Here is a 15,477-nt window from a genome sequence, read left to right as displayed (position 1 = left end):
GCCTGGGTGAGAGCCAAATCTAACTGAAGTGACGGCTGGAAGATTCAGGGTGGTTTCATTTAGCAGGTTGCTGCTCCCAGGGACTTGGCAGCCTCCTCCAGCCGTCGCTCTAACCAGACCGCACTGTGGCTTTTCCTGTGGGGATGGGGGGGGATGGGGGAGAGACGCACCCCCCAGGAGAGGGTCCTTGGTGGGCCCCGTCCCGCGCAAAATAGACAGTTGGTCACCTGCTTGCCACCTTCTTCAAGGTGTCTCCGCAACTGCCACCAGGGGGCGGCAGCCGCTCGCTCAGTCGGCGCCTGCAAAAGAGCTTCCCCAAACGGCTCCACTCCCTAAATCCGTCCCCTACCGCCCCTGTCATGCCTCGGATCCCTGACCTGTTCCCCGGATCCCTCTGCCGTTCTTAAGCGCGCCCAGCCGGCTTGGTGTCCTGCCCTACACAGGCTCCCCAAACGCTCCCTCTCTGAGGCCGCGGCCCAGGCGAGCCCCAAAGGCTGATCTGGGAGCGGGGGAGTCGGGCCTCTCTGCAGTGGGCGCCCAATTCCCCGCCTCGCCGTGCGCTGCCCTCCGCCCTGCTGCCCGGGCTGTGCGCGCCGCTTCGCGCCCGCGGGTGAGCCCGCCCCGCCTGCTCTAAGGAAAAGGCCCGCTCCCTGGGCCCGGGCGTCCTCCCGCCGAGAGCCCGCCGGGCGCCGCGGCCCGGCCCGGGAGGGCGCCGCATCTGTATGCGCCCGGCAGCGCCAGGCGCCGCCCCCGCCCCCGCCCCCGCCCCCGCCGCGCGGGCCGGGGCTGGCCGGGGAGGGTCGGAGGCTGGGCTCTGCTCTCCCGCGCGGCGCGGAGCCGCCTCGCTCCTCCGCAGGCGGAGCCTCCTTCCCCCGCCCCCTCCGTCTCGCTCCCTTGTTCTCGCCGGGGCCGCTCAGACCTGCAGCGGAGCCGCGGCGCCCGCTCCGATCGGCTCGGGGCTGCGCCCCGCGACTCGGCGGCGGGGGCGGGCGGGGGCGCCCCGCGCCTCGCTGGGCCCCTCGGCACATCCAGGTAAGGGCTTCCGCCCGGGGGCCCCGGCGGCGGTCCGCGGAGGGGCAGCGGGGCCGCAGCCTGCGGTGTCTTCAGAGCGGTGCGCTCCGCGCCCGGGAGCTCGCTGCCGGCTCCCGGCTCCGCCGCCGGCTCCCCGCGCCCGCGCGCGGCCGCTGCCCTGCCGCCCGCACACCAATCCCGCTTTTGCCCATTTTCCTCTCGCTCGCTGTCTTCCCCCTGCCTTCTCCCGTTCGCCGCGTCCCTTCCCTCCGTCTCCCCAGCTCTCCGCTCCCGCTGGCTCTTTCTCCATCTCCTCTCCCTCTCGGCCTCTTCCCTCCTCTGCCTTTCCTTCCTGCACCGGCTCTTTCCCTTTTCCCGCCCTCCGTTCCTGCCCCCGTCCTGCCCTCGCCTCTCCTCTCCTCTCCCGCTATCCTCTTTTCCACTCCTCTCGCCCTCTCCTTCCTCCGCGTCCCGCCTCCCTCGCCGGTGCTCGGCTTCCCTCGGGAGGGCAGGGCTGTCAGGTGTGTGCCCTGGGAGAGGAGGGGCGCAGCACCGCCGCCTGAGGGGGTCCCACCCCCCAGAGAAGGAGGGGACGGCAGTGAGAAGGGTCCTCTCCTGCTCCCCGCCTGCAACCCCTCCCGGCTGCTCCTTCCCCAGAATGAAGTTGCAGCGGCCTGATCGCCCCGCAGCTGAGGGCTGCCCCTGCTTGCCCGTCGCACACCCCGAGAGCCCCTCTGCGCCCTCCCACCCATCCCCAAGCCTGGCACCTCTGACTCCTCGCTGCCTTTCAAACACTCAGGCTGCCTCCTTTCATCTCTTTCCTTCTGTCTCCTGCTGCTATTCTGTCTCTGTCGGACAGTCCCTGAGTCTTGGTCTCACCCTCAGTCATGTTTTCTCCAGCCTCTGGGTCTACCTCTGCTGGCTTTCCCTGGCCCTGCCCCCAGCGCTACCCCTTTCCCTGCAGCACTGACCCACCCCTCTGCCCGCCCCCCTGCAAGGACTTCAGCTGGCAGAGTGGACTGGGGTCAGGCTCAGGCGAGGTGGGGCTCCCCAGTGGAGGAACTTCTGGGGCTCTCCACCTTGTCAAGGCTGCCCTCCCTGTCATCGCTCGGCCTGACCCTGGGTACCTTGAGGCCACACCTCCATGAACCCCATCTATTAGGTGTTAAGCCCTTTCCTCCAGCCCCCTCACAGCAAACCCCACCTGGAAAGATGGGGGACAGATGTGGGGTTCTAAACCCTCCCAGCATCCTCTCTCCTATTTTCTTCCCCAGCTTCTCAGAGTTGACTGACCAGAGATTTATCAGCCTGCAGGACTGGAGGTGAACACGGGCAGAGAGGGAAGGATCAGACTGGCTGCTCCCTATCTCAGACTGGGCTCTGGGTCGTGGCGTGTCTGCCTCCTGGGAGGTCTGTTCTATAGCATCTAACTTTAGTGGAGAGAGGAGGATTAAGGGTTTCCCAGACCCTGAACAACTACCTGTCCTACAGGCATGGATTCCATGGGGTAGCCCGGATGCCTCTGCCCTTCTGCCCCAGCCATCTCATGCCTCAACACCCAGGGGCAGTGAACAGGTCCCTGGCTGGAGCCCAAACATGTGGGGCCTGGTGAGGCTCCTCTTGGCTTGGTTGGGTGGCTGGGGCTGCATGGGGCGCCTGGCAGCCCCAGCCCGGGCCTGGGCAGGGTCCCGGGGGACCCCAGGACCAGCACTGCTGCGGACCCGAAGGAGCTGGGTGTGGAACCAGTTCTTCGTCATTGAGGAATATGCCGGCCCGGAACCCGTCCTTATTGGCAAGGTAACTCCAGCTCTCCCATGTCTACCCTGCTCTCCAGGCCCTTAGGCCCTGCCCTGCAACTTCATCACTTCTCCAATGACCTTGGTCCCTCAGGACTCCCAGCGCTCCACCCCGTCCTAGGCTTAGACTCTTAACCTTCTGTCTCTGTGCTCGGAACCCTCTGCCATTTTCCCCCGGCCCCTACAGCTGCACTCGGATGTGGACCGGGGCGAGGGGCGCACCAAGTACCTGCTGACCGGGGAGGGGGCAGGCACCGTATTTGTGATTGACGAAGCCACAGGCAATATCCATGTCACCAAGAGCCTGGACCGGGAGGAGAAGGCACAGTACGTGCTACTGGCCCAAGCTGTGGACCGAGCCTCTAACCGTCCCCTGGAGCCCCCATCAGAATTCATCATCAAAGTACAAGACATCAATGACAACCCGCCCATCTTTCCCCTGGGGCCCTACCATGCCACAGTGCCAGAGATGTCCAATGTCGGTGAGTACTCCGGCTCTGAATGTCCCAGATGCCATCTCCTGGAGTGTCCTCACCTCTCCTTCCCCCATTGCTTCCTGCCCCAGAACCCACCTCTTCTCTTCAGCCCTGTTCATGTCTGGGAACCCTTCATCTGATCTGCTTCCCCCACTTGGCCCTACCCTGCTGATGGGGGTGCTGGGATTCCCCCCGCCCCCAGGGACATCGGTGATCCAGGTGACTGCTCATGACGCCGACGACCCCAGCTATGGAAACAGCGCCAAGCTGGTGTACACTGTGCTGGACGGACTGCCTTTCTTTTCTGTGGACCCCCAGACTGGTGAGGATGGAGCTCAGATGTCTGGTGGGGCAGCCATGAGAACAGACACCCCTGACTGACCTGGCGTCTCTCCCTAGGAGTGGTGCGAACTGCCATCCCCAACATGGACCGGGAGACTCAGGAGGAGTTCTTGGTGGTGATTCAGGCCAAGGACATGGGCGGCCACATGGGGGGGCTGTCGGGCAGCACGACAGTGACCGTCACCCTCAGCGATGTCAATGACAACCCCCCCAAGTTCCCTCAGAGTAAGGGGCCAGTGCTGCTGTCTGAGCTGTCCTTTGGACACCCCACCCTGACAGCTTCTGGAGAAGCCTTCCCTCCCCATGCCTCCCCCAGCCCGGCCCCGGGAGAAGGAAGCACTGGGGTAGGGAGGAGCACTGTGGACCTCGCTGAGAATGTCTCCCTCCATCCACCCCAAGGCCTGTACCAGTTCTCCGTGGTGGAGACGGCTGGGCCGGGCACCCTGGTGGGCCGACTGCGGGCCCAGGACCCAGACCTGGGGGACAACGCCCTCATGGCATACAGCATCCTTGACGGGGAGGGCTCCGAGGCCTTCAGCATCAACACAGACTCCCAGGGTCGAGACGGGCTCCTCACTGTCCGCAAGGTTAGCCTCCGCTTACAGACTCCCTCATACCTGCCCCCTGCCCTGTGGGACACATTCCTGACTGATCTCCTGGGCACAGACTCAGGACCTCTGTGCTAGAGCTTAGAGGTCACAGTCATCTCATCTTTCATATCAAGGTGTGGGGCCCAGAAAGGGGTAGTGACTGACTTGAGACTCATCATATGGCAAGTCTGTGACAGCCGGGGCGGATCTAGAGTTACCAACTAAGTGATCTGCCTCCACCCTAAACTCTGGTGTCTTCTCCTCTCAAGAGGGCTGAGCACTGGATGCCTATTGGGAAGGGACTCCATCTTCCATAAACCTGGGCCTGCCCCGGTTTCCACATACCCCAGTCACTCCATCTCCCCTCACCATAGCCCCTAGACTTCGAGAGCCGTCGTTCCTACTCCTTCCGTGTGGAGGCCACCAACACGCTCATTGATCCAGCCTACCTGCGGCGAGGGCCCTTCAAGGACGTGGCCTCAGTGCGTGTGGCTGTGCAGGATGCCCCTGAGCCACCTGCCTTCACTCAGGCTGCCTACCAGCTGGCAGTGCCCGAGAACAAGGCCCCTGGGACCCTGGTGGGCCAGGTCTCAGCTGCTGACCTGGACTCCCCGGCCAGTCCAATTAGGTGAGCTGGGGTGTGGGCGAGGGCAGGGCTGGGCCTTGGGGAAGGAGTCCGCAGCAGGCCAGTCCCACTTGAGGATACGCCCCCCTTTACCACAAATTGCCTTACCTCCTGGCAGAACTCTCTCTCTCCCAGGCTGGCTGGTCACCAGTCCCAGACTCCCCACCTGTCCCTCTGGGTGGGTAATAATGGCACCTCCCAGTGGCCAAGCGAACAGATGTGATCTCTCTCATCCGCTGAGTGCAATTGATCGCTATCACTATTGATCACTCCCTCAGCGCTTCACATTTTACCCACTTGAAAACATTTAATTCTCACAACAGCCCCGTGAAGTTGGCAGGATCATTGCCAATTGTTTTAGACACTAGGCCCAGAGAGGCTAAGTAACTTACCCAACCTCACACAGTAAGTGGCAAAGCTGGGATTCAAATCCTCACTTCCCACCTCGCCACCTGGCTTGCCTATCCCTGCTCTGTGAGGGAAGTGCTGGTGTCGTGCCCATTTTGTAGTTGAGTAGTCAGAGGTTAAATGATTTACCCAAGGTCATGCAGCTGGTCTGAGGCAGAGCGGAACTAGGTCCCAGGCCACCGGTCCCCAGAATGGAGCCCAAAAGTCTGAAGGACAGGCAGTGTTTATCCTGTCCACCTCTTCCAGTTCTCTTCTCCTCCCCACCCACTCAATGAACTCAGTCCCCTAAGCCTTAGGACAGATGTTCAATGTTGACAACTCCCGGGATAGTTGTCTTTTAAGGGATCCCTAACATGAATTATGACTCTGGGTACAAGAGGCAGGCTTTGCCAGATGAACCTGAGACCCAGCAAGGCAGTGGAAGGGGGTGTGGGGGGCGGTGGTCAGCTCTGACTCTGTCCCCAGACCAGCTCCCAGCTCTGCTCCATCTGCCCCAGATACTCCATCCTACCCCACTCGGACCCAGAGCGCTGCTTCTCCATTGAACCTGAGGACGGCACCATCCGCACGGCGGTGCCCCTGGACCGTGAGACTCGTGTCTGGCACAACCTCACAGTGCTGGCCACGGAGCTCGGTGAGGAGTCCTGGGCCTACCCGGAGGCCCGGGAGAAGGCATCAGCCTCCCATGGAGGAGCTGTCCCTGAGGGGTTCAGGTGGCCACTGGGAGGGGCTAGGAAGGCAGTTACCACCATCACACCCTCACCAGTGGACAGCCACTGGCCCCCCAGGATCTTCAGCACCAGGCACACCTCCTATCTACTGGACTGAGCTGGACACAGTGAATCTGCCTGAGCCTTCTGCTGACCTAAAATTTACTCCCTTTGACTTTCTCCAACCTGGAAATAAACCTCAAATAGCTCCCACCCCTAACAGACCCCAACCTGAACCCTGAAAGACATTGGCCCTGCCCTGTCTGCTCCAGATAGAGCTGAGAGCCAGGGGAGGGCTGGGCACCTTCTCTGGGGACTGAGTGGGAAGGTCCCAGCAGCCCCTTCCAGGGAAGCCCTGTGGGAGCTCTCTAGGCAGGAGAGGGGTTAGCACACAGAGCTGGCCCGTCTGCTCTGCCTGAAAGTCACCTGTCACCGCAGTGTTGTTCCACTGCCTCTGGACAGCGCTGGCCCACGGGGGCAGGGAGAGCCCTCTCCTCTCCTACGCTGGCTGTGTCATATGTGGAATGCTGTCGTTGTGGCCATAGGTGTTTGACAGAGCTGTGTGTGTGTGTGTCTATATGTGGGCATGTACTTGGGTGTATGTGTAATTCCACATTAGTGAAAACACATGTATACACATGTGAATATATATCTATAACTGGATATGTATGTGTATATAATTGGTGTGTGGAGTTACATTTTAGTGTGGGTGCATGTGTGTGTAATTGAATGTGTATCGGTACAAGAAGCTGTTTGTATATATTGTGCATGTGAATGTTCATGGACAGTAATTTGTTACTTCTTGTGTAACAGGTAGTACTGTTCTGAGTTACCAGTTATGAATGAATTCATTTAGTCATCACCACAAATTTATGAGGGAGAGATGATTATTTCCCCACTTTAAAATGAGGAAACTCAGGCAAAGAGAAGTTAAGGAACTGCCCCAGGACACACAGAGATTAGGGGATGGAGCCATCAGGCCTCCTCAGGCTCCAGAACAAGCTGTTCTCGCCTTCACCATCCATCCTGCCTCTTTTGGTGGGATTATGTATGTGTGGGTTGATGTCTGCCCACACACTGTGTGTTACGGGGCAGTGCATGTGTATCTGTCTGTGTGAATATCCCTGTGTGTGTGTAGTGTGTTTGTGGCTGTGTATATGTAGCTGTGATGTGTTTGTGTGTTTCCCTGTCTCCTCGCCTGCCTGAAAATCCTGCTCCCCCACCCCAACCCCAATATTAACTCTTGGCCCTGGTCCTTTGCTGCAGTGAAGGAGTGGAAGCCAACCAGTCCTATCCTGTCTGGGGTACCCCAAACCCTTTAGCTGGACAGTCCACTCAGCCTTTTCACCAGGGCATCTTGCCCTCATCCTGCCTGGGGGAAACTAAATGAAGTGGGGGGCCCAGCCTAGTAGAGGTGTGCACCCAGGGTGCGCGTTTTCCATTCTCTCTCCGGTGGAATTGGCAGTGAGACGCAGGGCAGGGTAATGGGGGGAGCCACCTGATGAAGGGGTGGGTGAAGAGAGGACCTATATCTGGCTGTGGTGCCCGGGCAGTGTGTCACGCAGCTCTTCCCTCCCCAAGGTAACTCTAAGTGATATTCATTGTGCACCACAGCCTTCTAGACCTCTGACAGGGCGTGTATGTGTGTGTGTGTGTGTGTGTGTGTGTGTCCCACTGGTGCTATGCATGAAAATGCATTATCTGGGCATTCACTGCTTTTTGTGTGATGCATTTGTTTTAAATGGTGAATGTCCATCAAATATGTGGTATGAATATGTTTGTGTATTTCATGGCTATTGTCTGTGTATGACCCATATGCACCTTATAACCTTCACTTACAATGTGTGTGCCCTGCATGTGGGCTATGATACATGTGTATCCTGGGTGCTACATCCCTGTTGAATGTATTTTTATTGTACATATCTTGGGTGCTACCTGAATGTTGCTATTGTTCTGTTTATTTCATAACATTGTTGCTACCTGCATATTGTATGCATATTTCATGGGTTGCATGTGCATGCAATGTGCTGTCCGTGCACCCTGTGTGATGTGTGTAAATCTGTTGTGTGTGCCTGGGGGGTGTATGTGTTCGTGTTCTGGCTTCAGACAGCTCTGCACAGGCCTCCCGCGTGCAAGTGGCCATCCAGACCTTGGATGAGAATGACAATGCTCCCCAGCTGACTGAGCCCTATGACACCTTTGTGTGTGATTCTGCAGCCCCAGGCCAGGTGAGCAGCTGAGGCAGAGGGGTTGGGACCTCCAGACCTCCAGCAGCCCACTCCATACAAGGCCTTTCTTCTTCCTCCCAGCTGATTCAGGTCATCCGTGCCCTGGACAAAGATGAAACTGGCAACAGTAGTCGAGTCTCCCTTCAAGGTCCCCTGGGCCCTGATGCCAACTTCACTGTGCGGGACAACCGAGGTGTGTGGTCTCTACTGCCATGCCCATGCCTGCCTCCCTCCTCCTCCCCTTCACCAGCCTCGCAGCCTAGCCTGCCTGACCCTTGCCCACCCAACAGAAGGTGTTGGGCCTCCACCCAACAGAAGGTGTATGTGGAGCTGCACATCTTTGCTCTTTTCAAGCCTTCCTCACGGGAAGCTGTCTCCCTGGCATGGACCGACTGACCCTATGAGAAGGTGTCTTAGGAAGTGTCCCAACCTCTTTCCTCTCCCACAGATGGCTCTGCCAGCCTGCTGCTGCCCTCCCGCCCTGCTCCACCTCGCCAGGCCCCCTACCTGGTTCCCATTGAGCTGTGGGACTGGGGGCAGCCAGCACTGAGCAGCACTGCCACAGTGACTGTCAGCGTGTGCCGCTGCCGGCCTGACGGCTCTGTGGCATCCTGCCGGCCAGAGGCTCAGCTCTCACCTGCTGGGCTCAGCACCGGGGCCCTACTTGCCATTGTCACCTGTGTGGGCACCCTGCTTGGTGAGTCAGATCACAGTGGGACACAGATAGGGGCTCCAAGACCCCTGGGGGTATGGAGAGGAAGTGGGGGTATAAACATGGGGAAACCCACCCTCAGGCTCAAAGAAACCCTCAAGTCTAGATTTCCCCTCTGCCTGATGTACCTAAGAGAAGAGCTCTGCCTTCATAACCCTGACTTGCCAATCTAATGGCAGGCACAGCCATTAAAAAAAAAAAGTGTTCTTTGCACCCCAGCTCTCAGCCCCTGTGGAATTAGTCACATCATGTGTGGTATTTCATTTCATCCCTTCATCCACCCTAAGAGGTCAATGTTTTCCCTATTTCACCCACAAGGCCTCTAAAGGGCACGGAGGTTGGGAGGCGTTAAGCCCCGCCCAGGTCACACTGCTAGTAAGGGGTGAACTCACATGCAAAGCCGGTCACAGGAGGGTGTGCCCCGCCCCCGGCCGCGTGGCCCCCTCTGTCACCTACCCTATGCGCCCTTCAGAGGGGACCGGGCGGCCCCCGCAGGCGCCCCGCCCGGCTCAGCGCCCGGTGGCCTCTCCCCAGCCCTGGTGGTGCTCTTCGCGGCCCTGCGGCGCCAAAAGCAGGAAGCACTGATGGTGCTGGAGGAGGAGGACGTGCGCGAGAACATCATCACCTACGATGACGAGGGCGGTGGCGAGGAGGACACGGAGGCCTTCGACATCAGCGCCCTGCAGAACCCCGACGGGGCGGCCCCACCTGCCCCGGGCCCGCCTGCACGCCGCGACGTGCTGCCCCGGACCCGCGCGCCGCGCCAGCCCCGGCCGCCCGGCCCTGCCGACGTGGCCCAGCTGCTGGCGCTGCGGCTCCGCGAGGCGGACGAGGACCCCAGCGTGCCGCCCTACGACTCGGTGCAGGTGTACGGCTACGAGGGCCGGGGCTCCTCCTGCGGCTCCCTCAGCTCCCTGGGGTCCGGCAGCGAGGCCGGCGGTGTCCTTGGCCCCGCGGAGCCCTTGGACGACTGGGGACCCCTCTTCCGCACCCTGGCCGAGCTGTATGGGGCCAAGGAGCCCCCGACCCCCTGAGAGCTGGCCCTGGCCCTGCCCCCTGCAGTGGGGCGGCCGAACAGGCCCTCTGAGTGAGCCCCGGGGTCCAGGCAGGTAGCAGCAGCCCAGGGGCCCCAGGCCTCCTCCTGTCCCTGTGCCCCTCCTCCCAACTCCCCCAGGGCAACCTCCTTCTTACCTCCCTCTCCTCCTGAGTCTTCTGTGTCTCTCCAGGAATCTGTAACACTCTCCCTGTCAAGGTCTGGGCTATGTGGCCCCGACTGCACCTCTGTTCTCACTGTGATTTCACTTTCTCCGTGGCTCTGTTTTTGTCTCCCTGATTCTAAATCTCTCCCATGCTCTGTCTTCCTGGCCTCCACACATGCTCTGTGTCTGTCTCCTGCCCACATCTGCCCGCATTCTCTCTGGGTCCCTGTGACTGGCTTTTTGGTTTTCTCTGTTATCCATTCCAAAAGCAAGAGAAACTTCCAGCCACTGCTGCCCACTCTCCTGCAGGGGATGTTCAGCCCCAGGTCAGTGCCTCCAGACTACATATGGGGCACAGGGATAGCCCGAAGCCCCGCCCTTTGATCCACTCATCACTTCTAACCAGCTCTCCTGTCTTTACAGACCTGCCCGCATGGTTCCATCCATCACTCATGGCCTCATCCTGGCTCCATGGCCTCCAGCAAAGAGAGGAGCCAGCCCACCTCCCAGGACCAGAGCTCCAGCCCCCCACATGGCCGCCTCCCTGGAGCTCTGCCCACCTGTCAGCCTGCTCTGGGCATTGATTTGTGTGCTTCCCAAGCCCCAGGGGGAGGGGAGGGGAAAGAAGGGGGAGGCAGCTGGGGAAGGGGAAAGAGGGAGGAAGGGGAGGGGCCTCCATCTCTAATTTCATAATAAACAAACACTTTATTTTGTAAAGGCAGAGCCTGATTCTCTTCCTCCACTCAGGTTTCTCTACAGAGCATTGCTACACCAAAGGGCGGAGGAGAGGCCTCAGCCCATCCCCTCCTGCGCTTTCTCCTTTGGGGGACAATCCAGTCAAGTCCCTCTTCGTGGAGGGTCTGGGCTGATTCCATTCAGGGAGTAAAGAGATACTGACTCGAACCCCCACCACCAACTCTCTGGGTTCCCTGTTGTTCTCAAACTGTCCAAGGAAATTAAGATGTGGGGATGGGCCAGAAGGGAGGATGGGAAGGAGATGCAAAGGTCAAGAGCTACCAAGAAGGGGGGCGGGAAGTAAAAATGCTCAGAAGAGAGGAAAAGGGATTCTAGACTAGAAACAAATGTGGGTGGTAGGCGGCAGAGAGGGCAAGCCAGCCCTTCCTGAGGCCTGTGGGGCTGTGCTCTGGGAGAGAGGGCACAGTCACAGTGGATCTGATCCTGTCCCCCACCTTTGATTCTCCCGTCCATGGCTCACTCTTCGTGAAGCACAGAAGAGGAGGGAGGGCACCAGGAGAAGGGCTGTAGCGGGGCAGAATCAGACTCATCTGGGGTAGGAGCTGAGGGGGCAACTGGCATTACTCCAAGTCCACTCCTGAGCAGAGAAGCGTCCACCCGGAAACCCACATAAGCACCCAAGCTTCCCAACTCCAGGCAGGGCTCACGGAGGCTCAAGCAGAAGGATCAGAACAAGTCCTTGTGACCCACCCCTCCTGATGTGGGCACTGGCAATAGGGGAAGCTGTTTCAACAAAAGGATATCTTCTCTCACAGCTTCCTGCTTAGTTGGGGCAGCCAGCTGGGAGAACAAGGACCCCGGCACCAGTGATGGACTTGACATTTATTTACTCTGAGGAAAAGCTGGAACTGGACCCCTGATTGCCCGGGGTCCTGTACAAGGGCCACTGTCTGTCCTGGAAGGCCTTGGGAGACTGTAGGAGGCAGCATCCAGCAGGGCGTAGAGGAATAGGGTCCTCCAGATGAGGAAGGGCAGGCAAGACCTCTGCCCTTTGGCCTCACCCTGACATCAGCACCACAGCTTCAGGAGTCCCTGGTGGGAAGGAGGGGCTGACTCACAGGCCACTCCTAGGTAGTGCTGGGGCACTGAAATGGGACGCAGCCTTCACCTGCTCTCCCAGCCCTCTGAGATCCACCCCAACCCATTAAAAACTTCAAGGATAAACAGGCATAGGGAAACAGGCTTGTCAACAAGACCCCTGGGCCCATCTCTGTTTAGTGTTCCATCCTGAAGAACAGGCAGTGAAGAGGGGCAGACCGTGGAAGAAAAAGGAGAGAGGTGATGGGAGCAGGTGCAGTAAAGGGCTCCCCTCCTCTCTGCCCTTCATGTCTAGGTTCAATCCTGTCAAGGTTATGGGAAGGAGAGGGTGCTGAGCGCCCCAGGGAGTGAGCTGCTTGCAGCTCCTAGCAAGTCTTTGGTGGGGTGAGGTGGTACCTCAAGCTCCCAAGCACCCTTCCCTCCCTGCCTTTTCTCACTCCCTTGTGGCAGGATAGAGGTGGGACGATGCAGGCTCAGGAAAGGGGTAGGATGAGTCTGTCCCCACCTCCTCTTACTCTGGACCACTTTCCCAAAAGGAGTGATGAGGCCTTCTCCTGTGAACATCAGTGGCCGCTCTTACCTGCTATTACTCTTTCTCTTCCAGTCTCTTTACTGTCTCTGCACACAGGAACCACACATGTTCCACCTGCCCCACTCCCGTGCACACACCTATGCAGGCCCACTCACAAGCCCCACACAAGGTCCATCCCCATCTCTGCACAGGAGACACGCCCTCTTGCCACTCAATCACTTTAACCCCGGGGGCGAAGGCTGCCTTCCTCCTGTGGCCCGCAGGGTCTAGGCTGGCCCAGGGGTTCCCAGGCCCCTATTATCATTCCCAGAGTCCCACACTTCCTTCCCTGAAGAAAGGTTGCTACAGAGGCCCCTGGACAGATTTCTGGACCCTGGCTCCAAGGCTGGTACTGTTTGCCTGTTTCCCACCACACTTTCCTCCCCTCCACCCCCATTGATTTCCTTGATCCCTGACCAGTGCTCCCTCCTCCATAGTCATCCCCTGATCAGACCTGGGGGTCCCCTCTGTCTGGGTAGCTCCCACCTGGGGGAATTCTCAGTCTGGGGTGCGAAGTGCACGGGTGGGGCTCAGGCCTTGGCGGAGGAGGGCTGTCCAGAGGGAAGGAAGGTGGCTGGAGAAGTGGGATGAGAGAGAGAAGGTTGAGCAAGGCCCCATCTTAGGTCAACCTTGCTTTCTTCCCCTACTTGGCCTGGGAGGGGGCGGGTGGTGTGCCTCCTGGGGTCAGCCTACCTCTCCAGTCAGGGCTTGCAGGGGAGCAGAAGGGGGCAAGAAGGGGCTGGAGAGCATGCGCTAACCTGACAGTTCGTACGGGCACGGCAAACTCCCTTTCCTTCATTCCTCAGAGGGATCTCCGGGAAGAAGAGGCTGGAAAGAAGGCAAGCGGTGCCGGGGGGAGGAATCTGGCAGCAGCAATGACAGGTCTTCAAGGCCTGACAGCCCCGACCAGCTGAGGCTGGGTGCGGGCAGCTTCCCTGGGCTCAGCCCTCTAAACCCTTGGACCCTCTGGGTTCACTCCTCTCTAGCCACCACGCAGGGGCTTGACCCAGCCGCTCTCCCTCACATCACTCCCAGATGCCTGCAGGGCTCTGCCTGCTGAGAGAGGAGAGGGGCAGGGAAGGGGCCTGGAGGAGCAGCTGCCGCAGGAGGAGCGGAGCTCTGGAGCGGAAGGCCCAGCGCTCAGCCTCAGCTCTGCCACTTGCTGTGTCACCTCCAGCAAGCCACACAACCCGCTACCCTAGCTCCTCTTCTGTAAAGTGAGGATAATTTTTTCCTCCAAAGAGTTATCATGAGCATCACATTCAGTAAAGAAGTAATCATTAGAGTTCAGTGGGGGTGCAGGGAGGTGGCAGAGGAGAAGGGAAAAGCCTGTCACCACCCTGTGGGTGTCCATACTCTCCCCGCCCCTCCCCGCCTGGGCCCTCTGGGCTCCATCCCCACCTCTTCCCCCTCCAGCTACTCCCCCATTCACGGAGGTGAGAAGGTGAAAAGACCAAAACTGAGAGGGAGGGCGAAAACCTGAGGGAAGGAGAGAGAGAGGGGATGGGATGAAAAAAGCAGAAGAGGATGGTAAAAAAAAAAAAAGAGGGTCTAGCACCTAGCACGGTGTCTGGCGTGCAGCAGCCACGCAGTAAGCATCTGCGAAAAGAAGGACTCGGTGCCGACAAGGAGGCTGGACCAATCTATTGGGCGTCAATAAGAACGTGCCGGGCAGAGCATCAATAGCTCTGAGAGGCAGGAAGGATGGGGACCTGGAATAAATAAAGCCGTCAAGCCTTAAGGGCTGGAGCCAAATGGTGGGAGGCTGCTGCCCCTGCGGCCCCATCCCCCCACCCTCTTCCTTGCTCTAAGCCCCCAAGTCCTTTTGCTTCTTACAGCACCTCAGTCTCTCCGGGCATCCTGGAGTCCCCCAGGGCTGGCCCAGCAGCGAGGTCCCCGCCTTCCCCAGCTTTTCGGGGGGTGGCAGGCTCAGGACCGGCTTCCCTGGCCTCCTCTTCCTTCTCTGGCTCTGGGAGCTTCTGCAGCTCCGAGTACAGCGCCCAGGCGTCGTTCCGTGACACGTACTCCCACCCACTCTCCCGCACATGGAAAAGGTCTACGGAGCCCCCTGAGTAGGCATCTCGGTGGGTGGCGTGGGCCACCGCGCGGCGAGCCAGGGCGTAGGCCTCCTGGGTGGTCATGTCGTAGCGGTAGCCGCGGTCCAGCACGCCGTAGGCATAGGGCGATCCGGAGCCCACGGAGAAGATGTTCCCCTGCAGGCAGGTGCCGTCGCTATAGACATAGAAGAGGGCAGGGCCAGAGCGGTCCCAGCCGCACAGGGCGGTGGCCACACACAGATCCAGGCCCCGATAGGGGAACATCATGGCTGATAAGAGTTTGGCGGCACCGGCCACACTGGGCAGCTGACCTTCCCTCAGTGCCCGCAGCCGCAGCTCCCGCTGCAGCACCCGGTACCATGTGGCACAGTCGGCGGAGGTGCCGGAGGTGGTGCCCAGGAGGTGCTGGTGCACCGGGATGACCTTCCGTGAGGCTGGACAGGCCACGTAGCTGCCACAGGAGGAACGCGTGTCGGCCGCAGCGATGACTCCGTGACGGAAGCGGAAGGCCAGGGTGGTGGTGCCGTGGGCCAGCCGAGGGCCATGGATCTGCAGGAAGGTTTGAGGGTCACAGCCCCGGGGCACAGCCCAGCCACCAGCTGGAGGCAGATGAGGGGATGGTTCCTGGGTGCCCCGGGCCCACCACTTGCACACATCCTGCAGCGCCATCCTGGGGCTAAGTGAAGGCTGGAGGACGCGAGTCGGGGATTTGGGGACTGAGGTTGGGGGGCGGGGGACGCTAAGGAAAAGCTGGGCTACAGCCAGAACCGGTGAGGAAGGCATGTGATCTGTGGCTTCACTTCTTCCCAACCTCAAATCAGGCTTTAGGACTGGCTGCCAGAGCAGCCCCTCCTGCTCAGAGGACGGCTGAGGACAAGGCAGTGGAATCCCCAGCACTGGGAAGCCACTACCCGTGACACCCCTGAGCGTCACCCTGGAGTCTCCTGTCTGTCATCCT

General features: G+C 59.9%; 2 protein-coding genes across 3 annotated transcripts; one reads left to right on the top strand and one right to left on the bottom strand.

Annotated features, from left to right (window-relative positions):
• The first annotated feature begins 992 nt into the window (after nt 1-992).
• CDH24 (cadherin 24) lies at nt 993-10,719 on the top strand. Of its 2 annotated transcripts, none has more exons than XM_037503053.2 (14): nt 993-1,032; nt 2,286-2,333; nt 2,503-2,808; nt 2,995-3,289; nt 3,486-3,605; nt 3,683-3,850; nt 4,025-4,212; nt 4,590-4,843; nt 5,746-5,882; nt 8,065-8,186; nt 8,268-8,379; nt 8,635-8,883; nt 9,433-10,423; nt 10,521-10,719. In XM_037503053.2, the coding sequence occupies exons 3-13, from the start codon at nt 2,608-2,610 to the stop codon at nt 9,930-9,932; spliced, it is 2,346 nt and encodes a 781-aa protein (XP_037358950.1). In that variant the 5' UTR covers nt 993-1,032; nt 2,286-2,333; nt 2,503-2,607; the 3' UTR covers nt 9,933-10,423; nt 10,521-10,719. The 2 variants fall into 2 exon arrangements, with proteins under 2 accessions (XP_037358950.1, XP_037358949.1); XM_037503052.2 differs by having other exon boundaries at nt 2,286-2,421.
• Nucleotides 10,720-14,294: 3,575 nt separating this feature from the next.
• PSMB11 (proteasome subunit beta 11) lies at nt 14,295-15,188 on the bottom strand. Its single transcript, XM_037501813.1, has one exon. It carries the CDS (start codon nt 15,186-15,188, stop codon nt 14,295-14,297), a length of 894 nt encoding a protein of 297 aa, XP_037357710.1.
• Nucleotides 15,189-15,477: the final 289 nt, after the last annotated feature.

This window comes from Talpa occidentalis, unplaced genomic scaffold (genome assembly GCF_014898055.3).
Source record: "Talpa occidentalis isolate TD23 unplaced genomic scaffold, MPIMG_talOcc4v2.1 talOcc4.11, whole genome shotgun sequence".
Lineage (NCBI taxonomy): Eukaryota > Metazoa > Chordata > Mammalia > Eulipotyphla > Talpidae > Talpa > Talpa occidentalis.
The sequence above is the reverse complement of the archived record's forward strand: the minus strand, read 5'-3'. Positions and strand labels throughout refer to the sequence as shown.

Excerpts from the sequence above, each read along its gene's own strand:
- CDH24 (XM_037503053.2), top strand. The coding sequence starts at position 2,608 with ATGTGGGGCCTGGTGAGGCTCCTCTTGGCTTGGTTGGGTGGCTGGGGC. Across the intron at positions 2,809-2,994 it reads AACCCGTCCTTATTGGCAAG|CTGCACTCGGATGTGGACCG; the intron begins GTAACTCCAGCT and ends CGGCCCCTACAG. Across the intron at positions 5,883-8,064 it reads AGTGCTGGCCACGGAGCTCG|ACAGCTCTGCACAGGCCTCC; the intron begins GTGAGGAGTCCT and ends TTCTGGCTTCAG.
- PSMB11 (XM_037501813.1), bottom strand. The coding sequence starts at position 15,188 with ATGGCGCTGCAGGATGTGTGCAAGTGGTGGGCCCGGGGCACCCAGGAA.